This window comes from Melanerpes formicivorus, unplaced genomic scaffold (genome assembly GCF_026170545.1).
Source record: "Melanerpes formicivorus ecotype bairdi unplaced genomic scaffold, bMelFor1.0.p_v2 SCAF_59, whole genome shotgun sequence".
Taxonomy (NCBI): domain Eukaryota; kingdom Metazoa; phylum Chordata; class Aves; order Piciformes; family Picidae; genus Melanerpes; species Melanerpes formicivorus.
The window spans coordinates 4,146,556-4,167,040 of NW_027142411.1; the positions used below are offsets into that span (position 1 = coordinate 4,146,556).

The window sequence follows — 20,485 nt, forward strand, 5'->3', positions numbered from 1 at the left end:
CTGATCAGTCTCATCTTTTTATCTCCTGGTAGTTGTACCTCTTCCTGAGTCTGATAAAGGTTGCTGTATCTCTGGAAGTGGAGTCTGTGGGCTTGGATCGAGACAGATAGCTGCAGGGGAAGCTGATCTGCAGACAGCAGGCGCCTCTCCTGCAGCTGGTTCAGAGCATCCAGGCTGTGGCTGTTTTGTCTCTCAGCACCCCAGCTCTGGCCTGCCTTTGTAGTGTCCCCAGGAAGAACTCTGAAGGCTCTGGGAGTAGGTAGAGCGCAGCACCCGACCTGGGAGTTAGTTACCTGCAGAAGTTCTCCCAAGTACAAAGAGCAGGCAAGCAGCTGGGATCCAGTGCTTCCAGTGGGATACCTGCAGTGCTGATGCAAGAGATGGTCATGATCTGAATTTATCACTGCAGCAGGCTGGAGTTGAGAGTGAGGGAGCAGTGGAGCACAGCTGGATCGAGAGAGGGGCAAACTGCAGTGCAATCAGCGTTCAAAGGGATCAGCTCCTGCAAAGTGCAGTTCTCTCAAACAGACTTGTGAAAGGACAGCTGGCTCTAGCTGCAGGAAGGGAGGGGAAATTGGGCTTTTCCAGGGAATTGGAGGAAAACTGAATGGCCTTTCAGAGAAGCCAGAGTGCACCTTGAGAGGAAGCCTGCCCTCAGCTCGTGAGCGAGCATCACCGAGCACTGCTGCAGCCTGCAGCCAGGAGCTTCTGCAGCTTAGCCTGCTGCAGCCAGGAGCTTCTGCAGCTTAGCCTGCTGCAGCCAGGAGCTTCTGCAGCTTAGCCTGCTGCAGCCAGGAGCTTCTGCAGCTTAGCCTGCTGCAGCCAGGAGCTTCTGCAGCTTAGCCTGCTGCAGCCAGGAGCTTCTGCAGCTTAGCCTGCTGCAGCCAGGAGCTTCTGCAGCTTAGCCTGCTGCAGCCAGGAGCTTCTGCAGCTTAGCCTGCTGCAGCCAGGAGCTTCTGCAGCTTAGCCTGCTGCTCACCTCTGGCCTTGCTTGGGCAGGGAAGGGACATCTGCAGCTGCATACCTGCATCAGGCAGAGAAGTTTGATGTCTGAGCAGTCTGATGGGGAGGAGACTGCCTGTCCCTGGTGTGTGCGAGGCTCAGCAGCCACTCGCCCCCTGTCTGCTCCTGGCCTTTCTGTCAGAGCCATGCACAGCAGCTGAATGCTGCTTGAGCTCTCCCATAGGGTGAGCTCCGTCCAGCCTCTGAAGCCTCAGCACTGCAGTGAGAAGTGCTGATGTGATCAAGAGATGCCAAGGTGTTCATGAGCCCCCAGAGCTGCCTGCTGAGCTGGGCTGCAGCAGATGCAGCTCGATGGGGGTTTGCCTTTAAACAAATGGGGAAGGAGCAGTTTTTATCATGCCAAAGCTGAACAAGGAAAATGTTCTTCTGCTGTACCTTAGCCCTAGTTGTCTTGACTCTGTTGATGATGACTCAAAGCCATGGTGAACTAATTGAGCCAGCACTGTTACTAACCAAAAAGCTGCTTCTTTCCCCCTCCTCCCCCAGCAGTTTGTCAGACAAACCCATGCAGGACCCCAGCGAGGGGGCTGCTGGATCCTGGCACTCTGTCCCCAGGCAGCCAGCAGGGTGTTGCAATGCTGCTTGAGGACGTGTGTTCGAGCCTGGTGTTTAGCACAGGGGAGTCAGTAATGCCTGCAGAGCCTTTGCCAAGATGTGGGCTCTGAATCCTCTGTAGGCAGAGAGGTGCTGCCCATCCCCAGTGCTCTGCATGGCGTGGCCCTTGCTGGAGTGGGGGGAGAGTAGCCTTTCCTGTTCTGCATCCTCAACCACTGCCTTTGCCACGTGACACTGGTGCAGGACAGTCGCGCACCTCTGCCTCTGCATGGCCATGCTCAGCTGCAGTGTCTGCAGGCCTGTGGGTCTGGGTTACAACGTGCTGCTCTTTGCCTTGCTCGCAGTTTCCTGTGCCTTGTGTGCAGGTTCAGATCCTTGTGCCTCCTTTCAAGGCTTTCTGTGCTGGTGGAGCTGCTCTCCCTGCCTCTGGTTTGTCTATAAACAGCCAGCATGTGGGGCCTCTGCCTTGTGCAAGCGCTCTGCACCAACTGTTAGCAAGAGTTAACTCAGCTCTTGTGTCTGCTGTCCCAGGGGTGGCCTGGCCTGATCTGCACCGTCTGGCTGACAGAGTCCATCTGGAGGAGCTGACTAAAATTGGCATCCTGAGAGGCAATGTGGATGAGATGGTGAAGGTTCATCTGGGTGCAGTATTTATGCCACACGGGCTTGGACATCTACTTGGAATCGATGTGCACGACGTTGGAGGCTACCCAGAGGTTAGTCAGTCCATTCCCAACTGCCTCGGGGATTAACCCCTCTCAGTTCCACCAGCATTTCTCTGCATGCATGGGGAGCCACTTCCAGCTCCCCAGAGCTGCAGCAGAGGTGCATCTGGCTGTGCAGCTCTGCCTGGGATGCTTCCTGCAGCCTGCTTTTAAAAAGAATCTGTTAGTCTCTCCCCGTGCTGTGTGAGCAGAGGCACTCAGCTAAGCCAAGAGGGATGTGACTGCCTGGAGAGTTTGTGGGCCCAGAACTTCCCAACCCCAGTCTCTCCTGCCTTTGCTTTGGCTGCTTGCACTTCTGTTGTGAATCAGCCTGCTGAGTTTGCTGGGCTCCCCTGAACTGGAGCCCGTGTTCCAGACTCGGTAGGGTGAGGAGATAGCTGAACTGTAGGGACAAGTGGAAGGAATTGTGAGAATTAAAGTACCAGGCTGGGGCTTACTTAGAAACTCTGCTTTGAAAGCTTGAGCAAGGACCTGAGGTTCAAGGGGGCTTTCTAGACCTGCTCTGGGAGGAGCATGGAGCAGCAGCCTGTACAGACCTGCCGCCGCCTCCAGCAGCGGTCAGCAGCCTGCCGCAGGAGCTGCAGTCAGAGCCTGAGGCGAGTGACCAGATGTGGAGCTGTTCCCTGTCCACCTCTGTACCTGACAGAGGGTCCTTTTGTTGGAAGCAGCCCCATCTATCCACAGCCTTCCCTAGGTGGAGGTGGAGAGAGGGCCTGGCTGGTCAGATGAGTTCGGCGCTGCGCTGAGTGTGTGTAAAATGGCAGCTGTGGGGAGAAGCAGCAGCTCTGTGTGGAGCTTGCAGAGCTCTCTGCAAACAGGGGGGTTGATACCTGAAATGTTAAAACTGGGCAGGCAGCTGCAGCCTCGGGTTAGGAGTGTTTGTATGGCTGGCTGACCCTCAAACAATCGATCCTGAGGAAGACCCTTCCTGTGTGGGGGCAGCCTGGGGGTGAGCTCACAGGAGCATAGCTGGGCTCCTGTCTCGGCACAGCAGTGCACACAGCTGTGGGTGTGTGGCATCAGCCTAGCTTGAACAAGAGTGAACTTGGGGTTCTGCAGAAGAGCAGCCCCTGTAAAGTCCCTCTGCAGTACTGCCTCCACCTCTGTGGCACTTCTCTCCAGCCCAAAGCATCAGGGCTCTTCCTGTTGGCTGACTTGAGTAAGGTGAGGGGCTGGAGCACCCGAGGGGGCAAAACCCAACTGAAAACCTGCTGATGGGGTAGGCTTCATTAGGCTGCTCCCTTCCCTGGGCTTGAAGCTCGTAAGGGAGGCAGTGATCCCTGTCTGTGGCAGGAGGGAGGCACTGGGAGGCAGCAGGGGCCGTGTGCAGGTGGATCTCCCGTGGAGCGGTCGGACACCTCCGGCGTGGGTGCCGCTGTCTGCCGCGCGGCAGAAGGCCTTCTCTCGGGGCCTGGCTCTCTCTTCAGAGGGCATCCAGGGCGCTGTGGAGTGGCTGCTGGTGTGTTTGAAATGTTTAGCAGCTGGCAGAGGGCTGAGCAGGAGTTTCATGAAGCCATTTGTGTGTTTGCTGTGCGCTGAGCCCATGCCTGTAGTATCTCTGCTCTCTTTTCTCGCTGGCTGAGGCGCTCTTGGCTGAGGGAGCTGCTGGGAGCGTTACAAAGGATTTTTTGAAAACAAAAGCTTTCCAAGTGGATTTTATTCCATTATTTTTCCTCAAGTGTAAACAGTTACATTTGGAATAACACAATAAGCTTTAGTTTCCTAATTTTGATCTGCCCCAGAGTTTTGTGTGTTCCAAAGCAACCATTTCCAGACATTGTTAGCTCCGATGAGTTATTCATTGGTAGCCAGAGGTTGCTCTCTTCAGATTTGCCAATAAGCAGTTTTCAGCTTTTCCAGTAAGCAGCACTGAACCAGCACTTTCTTCCTCTCTGACAAGCACTGCAAAACCCTTGCAGGTTTCCCTCCGAGGACACTCTGGGCCAGCAGCAAACAGAACCTTGCCCCTCCTCTTTGTTCTGTCGTGGCAAAGGACAGCCGGGTCTGGCCGCCAGTGAAGGCAGCTCAGCTGCCGCGTTGGAGGCAAGGTTTCTGCAGGAGCCTCTCCAGCAGTGCTCCCATTGGAGCACACCAGGGAACATCCTGATTTGCAGAAGTGCTGAGCAGCCAGGAGCCCCTCTGGGGCTCGGGTCTCCTGTGGGGGGCTGCGATGTTCCTCCCAGGGAAGGCAGGCGGCGAGCGCCGCTTTGAAAATCCGCCTGCTGCTTGCCGGGGCCTGACTGCCACTGGAGCAGCCCTGAAATGCAGCCCTGAAATGCAGCCCCAGTGGTACTAATCACTGCAGAAAACCTGGCCCTCAGTCAGACAGAGCTAGCTTCAAAGGGTGAGAACTCCACTGGGCTTCGCTTCAGCTGTGAAACGCGGCGACGGGGATGGTTTTCCCACACCCTCTCGCTTGTCCTGGCTGGATCCAAGGCGGGAAGGGAAGCAGGGTCTGTGCCGCTGCAGCAGGGACCCTGGTAGGGCATCCCGGAGCTCCAGACCCTGAGCTGAATGGGGCTGAGCTTTCTATTCAGATCTGTGTCTCTAGATGCTTGAGTTGATTCAATTTCTTGTTCTATTAATTGACTGCAAGGCTCTGAAGTGTGCTGAGTACATTCAATGACTTTCTGTGATGAGGAGGCAGCTAGCTGAGGGGAGGTTAACACAGGCTGTGGAGTTAACCTCTGCTGAAGGCAGAGTTGCCTTTTGTTCTGTCTTCCCAAGTGATGAGATCTCCCTCAGTCTGAAGCTGCCACTCCGTTCTCTGTCCCCATGCACAGCTGATCCTTCCATCCCTGTTCTGCAGCAGCACATCAGGGTTAGAGGGCTGGGCTTGGTCCCTGTCCTCCTGTGGCTGTGTGTGCTTGGGGAGCATCTCTGCTGCTCAGAGAGGTAGAAGCTGCACCTGCTCCCAGGCAGGGGTCTGACTGGGGATTCAGGTCACCAAACCTACCAGGGGATGCAGGAATCCTCTTGTTCCCTTTCTGGCTCTGGCAGCAGCTGTTTTCCTGAGCCTCCTGCCCTCTGCTGAAGCGCAGCCTGACGTTTCTTTGGTGCTTAGGATTGCAAGTGATGTGTCAGTGTTTTCACCTTGAAGAAGCAGAGGATGAGGAGCACTTGCCAAGAAGCCTAAAGCTGTTGTGTGGAGCCCTAGTGATGCAAATTGCTTCACTTGGTCAGAACTTTGCACAGCCTTGCTCCAGCTGTGCCTACCCAGGACCTGCAGGCATGAAACAACCTGCATGGTAGGTGCTTATATGAGCTAAGAGGGAAATGGCTTCTCACCAGCTTTAGGTTTTGTCCTTGTCCTTGAGAAAGGATCAGGAAGGAAACTGCTGCTTCTGCTTCCTGGGGTCGCCTTGAGTCACCTTCCTGCAGCTTGAGTCCCTGCAGAGCAGAGCTGTGTGCAACTGAGCAGGCAAGAAACAAACCAGGGAAGGCTTTCAGTCCTACAGCATTTCCCTGCAGAGAGCACTGACTGCAGAGTGCTTATTGCTGCCTGCCGGCTCAGGCACAGCCAGCAAAACTCCCTGCAGCATCAGGTGCTCCAGGGGGATTTTAAGCTCTTCTCAGGGTCAGACCAACAGATCCTCTTACCCTGCTGTGGCATCCTGCACGTGCTCAGGAAAGCTGCCACCAGCTCCATGGAATCCTGGGTGAGGACAGATGCTGGGACTTGGGTGTGTGTGAGCAGGAGCAGAAGAGAGAATGCGGAGGTGCAGTGTCCGTGCAGCGAGAAGGTGCAAACCCTGCCTTTGCTGCACAGGGTTTCCCTCCTGGGAAGGGAACTGCTTGGGGTTTTGTTAGCTCTGGTTAGTGTTTCTGAAGGAGATGCTTGCTTGTGGTTGGTTTGCTTCTTGCAGAAGGCTCTCTGTGCTCAGAGAGTTTTTATCTGAGTATGTGTTGTCCCAATGGTTGTGAAGTTGTTCAGAGAGGAGCAGAGCTCGTGTGTGCTTGAGCAATTCATTCTAGGCACAGGAGGAGAGAGGAGCCAAAGCTTTTCTGGACAAAACCCATCCTGTGCCTTAGGGGCTGTGCTGTGCCATTGTTTGCATCCCTTCCACCCCAGGGCAAGCTGTCCAGTGGGGTTTAAAGGGTGCTCAGCACTGGGCTGATTTCACAGCAGTGCTGCTGGCAGCTTCTGCAGCTCTTTCTCTCAAGTCCTGTGAATCCTCTCTGCATATCCTCCTCCCCTTCCAGGTTTAGGCTGGAGCTGTCAGCTTGGTGGCTTTGGCTGTGTGCTGCATCCTTTCTTCTCCTCTTGGTTAGGCTTTAAGCAAAAAGGAAATGCATGAGCTGTGTATCTTGTCATTGCCACTATGATGGCAAGGGAGCCTGGGGACACCTGAGGGTCAGGAAGCGAAGCCAAGATGGAGCTGATGCTCAGAACCATGCTGGAGCTGTGGATTGAAACTCAGCCTTGCTTGAGCAGTGGCAGGAGGCTCATGCTCCTTCCCTGCACTAACAGCAAAGGTGTTGGGCAGCTGGGAAGTGACTCCACAGCTAACACCCAGGAAAGGAGAGGAATGTGCCAAAGGGGAGTAGCCACTTGGCCTTCCTGTGCCCCCACTGTGGAGCTGTGTCCCAAACGCTCCAGCTGGTAGTCAGTCTCTGGCAGAAGTGGAAGCTTTAACTTGCAAGTGCCAGGAGTGGTCTGCAGTGCCTGGGGTGTTCTGATGACCTGGGCTGGTTGCAGAGGCCAGGCTGGGGAGCAGCTCCTGCAGGTAACTCTGGGCAGCTCAGGCTGCTGGGGAAAAGCAGACAGATGGAACAGAGGAGCAGGGGCCCCAGAGCCAGGGAAATGGAATTGAGGACACTCTATTAGCTGCACAGGGCCCCTGCTTCCTGCAGTAACTCAGCTCGTTAGGAGCTGGGTTGGCATGCTGGGAGAGATTCAGGGAAGAGGGAAAAAGCTAGAGCTTCACTCCAGTGCTGAGTCCCTGCACTCTAGATACAGTGGTGGTGTTCTGAGTCATTTAAATACCTGCTTGCACTTAGCTTGGTAAAGTGGTGGGGACTGCACTGCGCTGGATGTGGTCCAACTGGGACAGTCTGTCAGGCTCAGAGGAGTTCTGTGATGAAGAAAGTCCCAGAGAGAGTCAGCATCGCTGCAGGAGCCTCTGGGAGTGGGTTCTGAGTTCTGAGCAGCTCTGTGACTCGTGCTGTGGCCAGGCTCTGCTGCTGCTGGCCTTGGGAAACAGCTGCCTGGTGTTTGGGGAGGGGCTGAGGAGGGAGGCTGCCCTTGCAGCTCAGCTTCTGCATCCCCAGCTACTGCAGTGGCCCTGTGGCAATGACCAGCCAGCACAGACACAGATCCTGCACTTCTGTCCTCAGCCACAGCCAAGGTGAGGCTCACCCAAGAGGGCTTGAAGCTGGTCCTGCTCCTGATCACTTCCCTGTAGCCAGCCATGTCCAGCAGGATCTACGCTGCTTCAAGAAAGCAGCACAGCCCCCAGGAACCACTGAGCTGCTCAGGAGCAGGCAGTAACTCACCCTTACTCTGAAGGGCTCTGGGGATACTGCAGCTGCTGCCCCTGCACAGCCTTGCTCTGAGGGTGGTTGCACCCTTCCTAATTCCCTGCGTATTCAGAAGAAGGAGATCGAGACTGAATTTTACTGCACACTTGATTTGAACTTTTATTTTGCTTGGACAGGAGTGAAATCAGTTTCCATAACAATTCTCTTGCTCCCTTGACAGCCCTTGCTGCCTGGACATGCTGGGGGCTGTTGCCTTACATGAACCATCAGTTGGACTCTGCCGTCCCTGGCAGCAGTACAGACACAGACGACAGGCTGCTACGTCTGTGCTTGCTGGGGGGAGTGTCTGCTCTGAACTGGGAGCACAGCCTCCACACCAGGCCAGGGTTAGAAAACAGGTTCAGATCTGAGCTGTTGCAACACAGGAAAAGAACCAGCTCTTCAAAAGCCCTTTCCCAGCACATCACTGGGAGTGCTCTGCAGCTGCCCAGGTGTTCTATTTGCTAGGCTGTTTGCTCTGCACTCTTTGGAGGCAGACAGGTCACAGAGCCACACAACTGGCTTGGACAGGGCCTGTAGACACCAACCCAGCACTGCCAAGGGCACTGAGCTTGCCAGGGTCCTGCTCCTGTGGCACCTGCTTTTTCTCTTCTTTTCCTCCAACTAGAGGACATCTCCATGGGTGCCACTGAAAACAGGAGGTGCAACACCCAGGGAAGGTTCCTCCTGCAAATCAGAAAATCCAGGAGTGGCACAAGGCTCACACTGCTGGAGGGCAGCACCAGGCTTTGCCTTGGTGGCAAGGGGCAGGGTCTCACAGCTGTCACTCTCTGGTGTGCTGGGCAGTGGTGTTGCAGTCACTACCAAAGGCCCTCAGCTTGCCCCAGTGCCCACAGGCAGCTGGAGCAGGCCGAGAGCTGGGCACTGCCATGCCCTGGGTGGCTGCTGAGAGGGCCACGAGTGCCCAGGGCTCAGGTGTTGTTTGGGTCACTGAAGCCATGGTTTGGTGGAAGTTTTGATGCAGTGCTGTGCTCAGAAGGAGTTTTGTCATCCCCTTCCCCACTCTGCTCTTCCTCTGCCCATGATGTGCTCGCAGTGAGCTGGGCTGTCGCCGCTCGCTGTGCGAGGCCACGTGCACACAGTGGCCACAACCTCCTCATCAGTGCTCTCAGCTCTTGCTCAGCACCTCCATGGAAAGGGAGCCTTGGGCTGCCTTGATGCAAGGCTGTCCTGCAAGAGCTGAGCAGTGTCAGGCCTCGGAGGGTCACAGACAGAGCCACTGCCACTTCCAGTGACTTCAGTGCCATCTGGGGATGGAGCCAAGGGCTGACACCATCCAGAGGTGAGACAGGAGGGGAAGAACAGAAAACAGAGTTCATGGATTGCTTCTGGAGAAGGGTAGGTTCAACTCTTGGGGGAGCAGGAGGCCTGCCCTGCCTTGCTGGCAGCCTGAAGAGCCTGCCCTGCTGGAAGAAGTTTCTCAGTGGGGACCCCTGGGTCTTGCTCCTGGGCTGTGGCTGTTTTACTGACTTCTCAGAGGCAGTGTTTGAAGCAGAGCCAGAGGGTGAGCAGTCCAGAGAGAGTGTCTGCACCTTGCTTTGATGGCTGTGCAGGGGTGTCTGCAGTGGGCATGAGGCTCCACCATCACCTGGTGCCTCCTGCACTGTCAGGAAAGGCTCCAAACTGCAGCTGCGGTCCAGGGCTGCCTCCAGAGGATGTTGGCCATTGTTTGCCTCCCCAGCATTCGTGTTTGCAGCATCTGTCTTGGATTCCTGCTCAGAGAGGCGTTTGCCAGTGGGATGGAAGTGTACTTGAAAGCCAGCTATGGGTTGTTTGTTGTAGAGCAGCCGAGAGATAGCTGGCAGGACACCAGAAGGTCCAGACACTAATCTAATTGTTTACAGCTCATGGGGAGATTAATCCCCAAGACTGGATGCCCTCATTTCCTTCAGGCACCACAATGAGTGTGTGAGATGCCAAGCCCCACGGGGCAGCAGCAGAAGGAAAAATGGCTCCCTTTCAGTGCAGTTATTGTCCCAAACTCAGAAATAGATTGATTCTCCTTGGGCTCTGATAAGGATGTGAAATGCAGTGCCCTGCTAAACTGCAGAGTGTTCCTCTTGCCTGGCCTCAGCACAGCCACGTGGTGCTTGCTGCTGTCAGGGGAGCACAGTGCCCTGCAGCACTCAGTGGCACCTGTGGGGCACACGGGGAGCAGGGTCAGGGTGCACTGCTGGTGAGGGTGAGCAAATGCTCCCTGTCACTGGGGAGTGCACAGACCTGCCTGCACGGCCCCGGGCGGCCGAGCCCTGAAGCTGCTGTGAGGCGCTGTGTGTGGAGCGTGAGCTCTGCAGCCCGGCATTGCCTGGGGGAGCCCTGAGGATGCTGCAGAGGCTCCTGCCTGGCTGTGGCAAGCAGGGCTGCTGTGCAAGAGGCTCTCTGAACTGTAAGTGCAGCTCAGGAGCAAACTGTGCCCCTCAGAACACGTCTGGAAGCGTGGCTCAGTCAGACCCAGAAGCACCTGTTCTGCAGCCCCTGTGTCCCTCTGCACTGCTCACACAGGAGGGTGGGAGCCCAGCTGTGCTGGGGTGAGCTGCCCTGGTCCCAGGCCGCCCAGGGTAGTGCTGGGTGGTGTGCTTGGTCCTAGAGAAAGCAATGTTCTGCCCTCCTGATGCCAGACCCTGAGAGGTGCCCCTTCTTCTGCCAAGGAGAATGACCAGGCCTTTGGCCAGGAGCAAGAGCTGGGGCTGGCCCTGGAGCCTAGGAATGTAAGGCCTGCCAGCCTGGGGCTCAGCTGCTGAGCTGGGCAGTGTGGGCTGGGGGCTGCTTGCTGGCCAGCACAGTGCTTGGCTGGGGAAATTGTGCTGCAGTTGCAGGGACTTCTCACCAAGCTGATGGGATTGAGATCTATTTATAACCATGTTGCAATACCTGGCACATGTGGGGGAAGAAAATGAGTGTCCTGAGCGAGTCTCTGCAGTGTGTGTGACTGAGCACGCCCCCAGCTATCACTAGCTCTGGGAAGGGGGGGTGGGCTAGCCAGGACTTGTTTGGGCTTAGCTTTTAGCAGTATCAGTCAGCACCGTGCTGCCTGGAAGTCTGAATCTGATGGAAGTTTACTTCTGAGCAGGCTGTTTTTGTGAGGCCATGTGGAGACTCCCTGCTCCTGGACCAGGTGGTAGCTGTGTGATTCTGCTGATGCTGGCATCCCCTGGAGAGCTGTGCTCTGCTGCACGCCTCAGTGGGGCCAGCCCAGCCCCTGCTTGCTGCTGGACATCCTGGGCCTGGGGAGGACAGGGTGGAACAGTGCAGAGCAGTCCTGCTCCTGGGGGCGGGGGGCAGCAGCAAGCCTGCCCAAAGCAGGGTTTCTGTGGGGCAAACCCAGGCTGGGCACTGTGTGACAGCAGTGTGAGGGCATGATGAGAGGCACAGCACCTGCCCTCTGCTGCCCCTTTCTCTGGTCTGTTTCCTGGGGTGCTTGGGTTGGAAGGGACCTGTAAAGATCATCTAGACCAACCTCCTGCAGTCAGCATGGACATACTCAGCTAGATCAGGCTGCTCAGAACCCCATCCATACTGATCTGGAATGTTTCCACAGATGGGGCACCTAACACCTTACAGGGCAGCCTCTTCCAGTTCGAGGGTATCCCATAGGACCATAGCCTCACAGGAGGTTAGGGGCTGGAAGGGACCTCTGGAGATCATGCAGTCCAACCCCCTGCCAGAGCAGGACTGCAGAATCCAGCACAGGTCCCACAGGAGCACGTCCAGGTGGGGCTCAAAAGTCTCCAGAGAAGGAGACTCCACAGCCCCTCTGGGCAGGCTGCTCCGGGGCTCTGTGAGCCTCCCAGGAAGCGTGGAGCAGGCTCTGCAGCGGGGCTTGCTGCAGGGGCTGGTGGCCTCTCCTGAGGCAGCGCTGCTTTGCAGGGCGTGGAGCGCATCGACGAGCCGGGGCTGAGGAGCCTGCGCACGGCCCGCCGGCTGCAGCCGGGCATGGTGCTCACCGTGGAGCCAGGCATCTACTTCATCGACCCCCTGCTGGACCAGGCCCTCAGGGACCCTGCACAGGCCTGCTTCATCGACAGCCAGGTCCTGCAGCGCTTCAGGGGCTTCGGTGGGGTGAGTACCTGAGCCGGAGGGGCTGCGCCTGCTCCTCTCGGCCGTGCGCCTGGGAGCAGCCCTTGGCTCGGCTGAGGGCTCCCTGCTGCAGCTGCTGCAGCTGCTGGGCCAGCGCAGGGGCCCGGTCTCTGTCCTGCCCAGGGCACAGCTCCCACTCAAAGCCAGCATCCTCACAGAGCCTCCAGTAGCTGTGCAGGCACCAGGGCCCTCTCACCCGCACAGGGCGAGCGCTCTGGGGGTGCTGCATTGTTCTCTGAGCTTCCATAGCCGTGCCCAGGGAAGGCAGAGCAGGCAGCTGCAGTGCCCCTTCCTCCTGCCAGCCCTTCTGCTGAGGCTCAGCAGAGCTCACAATCGCTGGCAGCAGTGGTGATCTGGTATGAGAGGTCCCTCATCAGGACTTGTCTGCCGCTGCCACCAGCTCGTTTGTCAGCGCACGCCGGGCGGGACAGGGGCATTGCTCCAGCGCTGGTGGCCTGGGCTGGCTGTGGAGGGGGTGCTGCTTCACCCTGCATGTGTGCCACCCCCTGAGGTGTCAGCAGGCAGCTCCTGAGCAGTGGGCCGTGGGGCTCCCCCTGTGAAGTGCCTGCTCCAGAGACATGGGGCCCTGCCCTTGCTGCTGCTGAGCCCACTGCCGGGCTGTGGGACCTTACCTGCCTCTGTGCTCTTCTGCCAGCCAGCCAGCCGAGGCGGTGCCCAGCAAAGGGCAGCTGGCTCTGCACTTCCAGCTGAGAGCAGGCCGAGCTGGGGCACGTTGTGGGGGAGCCCTGCAAAGCTCTGTGCAGCTCAGCATCATAGCAAGGCCAGGTTCAACTGTCTGCAGGCCTTGTAAACACTGTGAGAGCTTCCCAGCAGCTGGACTGGCTCCTGTGAGCTGTCTCTGGAGGGGCTGAGCACAGCCCATGTGCTTCCATGGCTTGCTGTGGGTGCCCACTCCGGCTCTGCCGCTCGGGGCACGCACGTGGCTCGCCTGCAGCCTGTCTGTGCGTGGAGCAGAGGATCCCTGCCTTGGGGGGAAGCTGCTGGGTCAGGCACTTTTGTTCCAGAGATTTCAAGAAGAGTCCTAATCTCCTCCCATTTTCTGCTGAGCTACTTGTAATGATGGCTTGTGAGGAGGCCCAGCCAACAAACTTGGCTAAAAGGGGGAGCTGCCCCAAAGGGCTTGAGCAAAGCCCCAGCCCCCAGTCCCCTTGTGAGCAATGCCTGTCACTCAGAGGGTCAGAGCAATGCACACAACCCCCGAGCCAGATGTCACTGTGCAGCAGGAGGATGGCAGCAGATCAGAGGGCAGCACATCCAAGGGCTTCTGAGTGCCCCACAGAAGCTGAGTTAGGACAGGGCAGGGGGAAGGTCTCCAGCTGTACAGCTCTGAGTCCCTCCTGCAGCAGCAGGAGCTGCAGCTTGCTCTGTAGTGTGCTCAGCCCCCCACGTGCTGCTTCATTCTCCTTTCTCTCTCTTGGGCAGCCCAGGTTGCCAGTAACAAATGCCAACAGTGCAGGGTCAGCACTGGTGCCAGTCCCAGCTCACTACAGCCTGCCCAAACTCCCTTTAAGTTTAAAGGGAAAATGCACTCCACCAAGTGCTCCATTTCCCTCTGCAGAGCTTGGCACTAGCTGAAGTGCTCTTCATTTGCTGTAGTTTAATTCAGTGTAATTCACTTCCAAATGAACTCCTGTTGGCCAGAGCAGCACCCCTGTAATCCCCAGTGGGGCTCTCCACACTGCCTGAGTGTAATGAGTTCACCTCCAGCTCTTGGCTTTCCTTGGTTATTGGTAGTTCTCTTGCCTGTGACAAGTCTCTGCCTTAGGAGAGCAGCTCCTTTGCTGTGCCTCAAGGGGCAAGGCTGCAGCCATTTGCTGGGGCCCACACTGCCTGGAGCTGGCTACCCAGAGCCTGCCCTGCATCCAGCCCAGCCCTCTTGCCCCCCTGCAGCACAGGCACCCAGGCTGCATGGCTGTGAGCTCTGCTCAGGGGCCTTGTAACTTGGGCTGTTCCCAAACCAGCTCTGCTGGGTCAGGCACTGGTCCCTCTGGAGGGGGCTCAGCCCCTGCTGGCCCTGGCTGGGGAGCTCAGCTGCTAGCTTCAGTCCTTCACAAGCCCCTCAGCCAGTTCTGGTCCTTCACTCAGTTGTGTGCTCTATGTCCCCCCCAGCAGACCCCAGGCCCAGTTCACTGAGGCCATGAATTCTGTGGGCCAAGGGCTGCCCCTGGGTGCTGGCACAGCGCTTGTGCCAGGGCCACTCACAGGTAACTGTGGCTGTGCCAGCAGAGCTGAGTGAAGGGCTGGGTGCTGCTCAGGGAAAGGGAAACACCAGCCCCAAGTGCTGCCCTGTAGGGTCTGACATTTCCACCCTTCATAAGCTGATTACTGGCTCATGCTGTTCATGTGATGCTTGCTCAAGGGCCCAGTGCAGCCCTTCAGCCTTTTGTTTGGTCTTAACTCTTCAGTCTCTGTCCTGGCTTCTTTGTAGAACTAGCACTGGGCTTAGCATGGGGAAAGCCTGTGCAGCCTGGAGAGGATGCTGCAAGCCAGCCTGCCATTACTGGCTTGCATTTGCAGTGTTTCCCATCTAAAAGGTCAGGAACAGCACAGAGCCCAGCACCATGAAGACTTTTCCACACACTGCTTCCCTGAGGAGCCAGTGGTGAGCCAGACACAGCAGGGGGGTTAATGGCTGCTGCCCCAGGTGGGCAGGGCCATGCAGTCATCTCTTTGCTCTGGTTCCAGAGGGCTGAGCTGTGTCCCTGGGCTGATGGTGGCTGTGTGCTGTGGAATGAAATGGTTTACTGGGCAGTAAAGCCTCTGCTCACCTGCTCCTCACCACTGCAGGCAAAGCAGCTGTCCCAGTGAAATAGTTAACTTCCCTTCAAGTTCTTGTCAGAGAAGGGAGAGTTGTAGGAAGGCCAAAACCATCAACTGGTTGCTTATAAACCTTTAACCCTTTTCTCTGAAGCTGTCTAATTAACATAATTAGGTTAAAGTAAGAGCAGTTGTTTCTAACCTGTATTTAGCTTATGGTTTATTGCTGCTCCCTGAGCCTGGCTGGAGGGCCTGTGCCTGAAGCTTCTCTTTCCAGCCATATCACTTGGTCCAACACCATAGGTGGCCTCACCCTGCTGATCTTCATCCTCTGGGACAAAATGTTTGCATCTGGACCGTTGAAGTGTCCCTGACATGAGGATTTGCTTGTGAGTAAGAGGAGGGAGGCCTGGCAGCATGGGATGAGAGTCACTGCATGGCACAGAGCCTGTTGGCCTCTGCAGAAACCACCTTGGCATTCCCACCTTGTGCAAGGTGGTGCCAGGAAGGAGCCTTCCCCAGCCCTGCAGGTTTACATAAGGGCAGCTCTGTTTCCTGAGCAGTGCCCCTGAAACAGGGAGGCTGAACCCTGCTCAAGGTGAGTTTGCTCTGCTCAGAATTACTGAGGGTTTGGTGGATGAGTCAAAACAAGTTCCCTTGGCTGCATGCAGCTGGAACGGGTTGCCCAGGGAGGCTGTGGATGTTCCTCCCCTGGAGGCATCCAAGGCCAGGCTGGATGAGGCCTTGAGCAACCTGGGCTGGAACTGGAGGATCTTTTAAGGACCCTTCCTACCCAGCCCATTCTGTGGGTCTGTGCAAGCTGCACAGAGGCTCTTTCAGCAGCTGCCCTGATCTGCGTGGTGGGGCAGCGTGCGTGGGCCGCGTCCTGCCATCGCCTCCCAGCCAAGCCTCCTGCTCCCAGGCCCTGCAGCAGGGCTTTGCTGCTTTCCACAGCCCTCAGCAAACACATGCCCAGTGGATTCAAACAAACCAGCCCTGTCACCAGTGGCCTAAGAGCACTTCTGGGGCCTGGCAGCCTGCGGGCCTGGCCTGGTTAATTGGTCAGCAGCCTTCCTGCATTGGCAGCAGCCTGTCCCACGTCTGATCGTCCCAAAGGACTGGAGAGGCCTCGGCCCCTGCCTTGGAGGAGAGCAGAGCAGCAGTGCACTGCCCACTCGGGACAGAGGGCGAGGCTCTGCATGGTGCACAGCAGCCCTGCTGCGAGGCTCCCGCTGCGAGGCTCCTGTGCTGCCTGAGGCTGTGCCCGTGGCCGTGCCCGCGGCCGTGCCCGCGGCCGTGGCCGTGCCTGCAGCCGTGCCTGCGGCTGTGCCCGTGGCCGTGCCTGCAGCCGTGCCTGTGGCCGTGCCCGTGGCCGTGCCCGTGCCCGCGGCCGTGCCTGCGGCCATGCCTGCAGCCGTGCCCGTGGCCGTGCCCGCGGCTGTGCCCGCGGCCGTGCCTGCGGCCATGCCTGCAGCCGTGCCCGTGGCCGTGCCCGTGGCCGTGCCCGCGGCTGTGCCCGCGGCTGTGCCCGTGGCCGTGCCTGCAGCCGTGCCCGTGGCTGTGCCTGTGGCCATGCCAGCAGCCATGCCCATGGCTGTGCCCGCACAGCCCCACGCTGGGCTGCAGCCAGGGCCCCTGGGCCACGTCATGGCCTGTGCTGGCGTTCTGCAGTTGTGCAACCAGACCCAGCCAGGTCATAGCACTGCCCTTGATAAGGAAAAGGCACTCTGGGGACAGTGCTGCATTCCCGGGCACTTGTCCCTTGCAGCAGCACAGTGCCCTGGGACAGCAGTGTCCCTGGGGGGTTGGCAGAGCACCCTGAGAGCTGCTGGCACAGCGACCCCCACCCTTGGCTCTGCTGTGCATCCAGGCCCTGCTCTGCGGCCTGGCACAAGCAGCCCTGCTGAACAGGGAGCCTGCAGGCAGGGACAGCTCCGGGAGCAGGGTTCACAGGCACTGCCCCAGCTGGGAAGGCAGTCCCAGACCGCTCAGCCCTGGTGGGCAGCTCCAGCAGCCTTTGTCCGTTTGGACAGAGGACAAGGCCGAGCGCTGGGCTCTGCTGGGGTAAGGCTCTGCAGCTCCTCTGAAGCAGCTTCTTGCTGCTGAGTTTAAGCTCAGGGTGATGCATGTGAAGGGAAAGAGCAGACATGGAATCTTCCTGCCCCTAGGGAAGCTGAGGTCCTCTGCTCTGGCACCGCTTCCAGGCAGAGCGTGCACTGCCCTCTGACAGAGCAAGCTCCTGTCCAAGCAGAGGAGTGGGGAGCTGCGGGGGCAGGAGCTGGAGTTTTCCCAAGGGTGATGGGTGAGGCCCCTGGGAGCAGTGGCCTGTGCACCTCCAGCAGCACCCCAAAGGCTGGTGCTGGGTCTCCTGTTTTTACAGCAGTCCCCAGCTGTACAGTGAGCTGCTCTCAGACACTCCCAGATGGCTTCCCCCAGCCTCCCCCAGTTTTGGAATCTCTCAGCTCCCTGGCTTGGGCCAGCCCAGCACCCCCCTGTGCTCTGCTCATTCAGGGTCTCTCACTTCACACCTCCACCAGGATCTCCCTCCTGGGGCTCTTGAGCCAGCCCCATCTCTCTGTCCACTGTTTGTCAGTCCTGCCTTGCCGGGCTGCACCTTCCCCAGCTCCTTCTGTCACTCCAGCTCCATTTGCCAGCTCCTTCCCCACCCGGATCTCTTGTGGCCTGGATAGGGTGCGGCATTGGTGGACACCTTGCCCCTCATCTTCTTCCCCCTCCCCCTTAGTCTGCCTTTCATCTGCCTTGCTTCCCCTGCCCTTTGCCAGGCTGCCATGGTGCTGGCAAAGGCAGGGAGCACTGGATTGCAAGCCTAACCATTTCTGTGGCCCTGGCAGCTGGGGACCTGGTGGTCTTGAGTTGATGGTTGGACTCTGTGGTCAGAGAGAGCTTCTCCAGCCAGCACAGCTCAATAACTGTGGCTCTCTGGGGGCTGCTGTGAGGCAGAGGGCAGCATTCACGTTGAGGTGACTGTCTTGCTGAGCCCTTGGGTTCCTTCTGGCTCAGCTGGCCCAAAGCACAGCAGTGAATCAAAAAAGCTGCCCTGGTAAAATGCGCTGAGGTGCACGGAGCCTGCGTCACTCCTTTCCCCTCCTGCAGCAAGGCACCAGCCCTGCAGGCACACCACATGTGAAGCCTCGGGGCCTTCAGCTCACAGCTGCCCACATCCAGTGTGTGACCTCGGTGGGGCTGGTTCAGCTCTGCCTATGGTGCCCTGAGCTGGCTGCCGAGCGAAGGGAGCCGGCTGGCACGGCACCCCTGGGCGCCTGGCGAGGGCTGGGTGACTCATTTTGCTTGAACAAATGGATTATTTTGCAACCAGAAGCACAAATGTTAACCAACTTTATTTTTAGCTGAAAATGGCAGGAGGTCAGGAGCAGTGAGAGCAGCTGTAAGGTGCCTGTGCTCCCTGGCATCCACGCCTCACCCAGGCGCCTCTAGGGGCTCAGCGGCTGCCCAGCGTTGCTCTGATGAGATAAGAGGCAATGGCTGTGTGGGCAGAGGTCCTGTGAGGAGAGATCAGAGCCAGGCAGAAATGGAGCAGGCTTCTCATTGCAGCAGAGCAGGAGCTGGAAGACTGAGAGGGTCTGCTTTGTCCTTGCATGGTTGGAAATGCAGGGCCTGTACTTTCAAAGGAAGGTCTGAACCTGCTGAGGGCCTTCTCGCCAGCCCAGATCCTCTCTGCAGTACCAGCTGCGAGCTGCTTGATGGTGCAGGTCCTCCTTTGGGAGCTGGTTGTGCTGGCAGCACAGAGCATGGGATGTGTGAGGAGCAGCAGGAGGACTGCTTGCAGAGTGGGCACTGGAGGTGTCAGGGGGCACCTGGTTTGTCCCTAGCACCCTGTGCCAGCAGGGCCAGAGGCAGAACCAGGGAAGTGTCCCTTGGCCGCTCCTGATGCCAGGGGCTGGGGTTTATTGGCAGCATGAGCTCACTGCTGCAGCATCTTGCTCAGCCTGTTGCTGGTGCTCCAGGCAGCAGAGGCACCACCTGAGTCACCTGTGGGGCCACCATCTGCTGTGGGGCTGCTCTGCTGGGGCCACCATGGAGCTTGTGTGATCCCAGGAGGGTGGCCGGGGCCAGTGGCCCGGGGGGACTGGGTCCTGCAGAGCCCTGCAGCACGGTGCTGCTGGGGATGGGCAATTGTAGTGCCCGCACCGAGAGCACAGGCTGGAGTGCACCCTGTGCTGCACAGGCTGGAGTGCACCCTGTGCTGCACAGGCTGGAGTGCACCCTGTGCTGCACAGGCCGGCACGCACCCCGTGCCCCTGCTGGGGTGGCTGGCTGGCACTGACCTGCTGTTGTGTCTGCCAGGTGCGCATCGAGGACGACATCGTGGTGACGGCCGGCGGGATGGAGCTGCTGACCTGCGTGCCGCGCACTGTCGAGGAGATCGAGGCTTTCATGGCAGAAGCACGGAGTGGAGCCAAGGCCTTCGAGGGCCTCAGCAGCCCCAGGCAGTAGCAGCTGCTGGAGGTGCAGGAGCAGGGAGCTGCTTCTGCCCCGCAGCCAGCCACTGCCCGCGGCACGGTGGCGCGTGTCCGGCTGCGAGGGGCGGCGAGCCGCTGGCTGCGGTGATTCCTGCCCTAGCAGTGGAGGAGGGAGGCTTCAGCACTTGATGCCCAGGTAACCCAAGAGCTGCTGCTGCATCACCAGGGGCTGGCACCTCTGTCAGACCTCAGCTCAGACAGCTCGCAATGCAATCTGCACGTTGATGATTGGGACTCTCGCACAGCACAGGGATTGGCTGCCTCTGGCAGCGACTGGAGCAGGCCAAGTCCTTCCTTAAACTGCAGCACCAGCGCTGCCAAGCCCGGAGCAGACACCTCAGCTGCTCTGGGGGGGTGCAGGGACACTTCTGCTTTTCTTATGGATCTTATCTCAGTCACTGGGGTAAGCAGAATCAGATTTGTATTAAAATTGCTCCTTGGCATCTCGATGCTGCCAGCTCTGTGATCATTGTGCTCCTCTGCTGCCCGTCCTGTGTCCTTGCCTGAGCAGTGTGTCCCCTTCGTGAGCCAGGCTGCTCTGGCTGCTGAGCCTCCAGAGACAGCCTGGGGCTTGGCAGGTTTGCCCAGCTGTTGGCTCCCTAAGACAGAGTGCTGTGGTGTCCAGGGGCTGTGGAAGCTGCAGGGCTCAGAGTCCCTGCCCAGTGCCAGCCAGCCCATAGTGAGATCCTGTGCAATCTATTGGGTATGCTACAAACATTGATAGAGACCATCAAATGATTTCCCACTGGTGCAAGCAACTGCCCAGAGAACCTTTCTTTACTGCAGTGTTCATCACCCTGCAGGAGCAGAAAGGTGTTTCTTGCATCATAACCCAGCACTCATTGCTCTAAGTGCATAAAAGTCATCTCCCTGACTTCAGGAACTGCAGAGCCACCTCAGGCCTCTGCTGCGCCAGGGAGCTGAAGTCACCACAGGGTGTCAGAGCCTTCCTGGCTCTTATCTCTGGCCAGGGGAGGATTTGCCCAGCTGCCTTGAACAGCTCAGCACCTGGGTTCTGCTGCTGCTGTCCTGGAGCTGGCAGGCAGGCAGTGGGACCAGCTGGGAGCTGGAGTGCCTGCCCCCCATGAGGTGTGCAGCACAGCATGGCCTGAGTGGTGTCACAAGCTGCTGTGGTGGGGATGAGAACCTGCTCTGTGCTGGGAACAGCCTGGTGACCCAGTGCTCAAACAGGGGCCTGGAGAGACACCCTGAGGGACAATCCAGGGGACTTCACTCCTGTTTAATGTCACTTGGTTGTGTTCCTGTAAAGGCTGCAGAGACCAG

At 58.2% G+C, this 20,485-nt stretch overlaps 1 protein-coding gene across 1 annotated transcript in view; it reads left to right on the plus strand.

Annotated features, from left to right (window-relative positions):
- The window catches only part of PEPD (peptidase D), an 81,567-nt gene extending 61,919 nt beyond the window's left edge, over positions 1-19,648 (plus strand). Inside the window, exons 13-15 of the mRNA XM_068161681.1 lie at positions 2,110-2,294; positions 11,712-11,903; positions 19,026-19,648. Of these exons, the coding sequence (XP_068017782.1) occupies positions 2,110-2,294; positions 11,712-11,903; positions 19,026-19,175 (527 nt within the window). The 3' untranslated portion in view covers positions 19,176-19,648. The remainder of the gene's footprint in view (positions 1-2,109; positions 2,295-11,711; positions 11,904-19,025) is intronic.
- Positions 19,649-20,485: the final 837 nt, after the last annotated feature.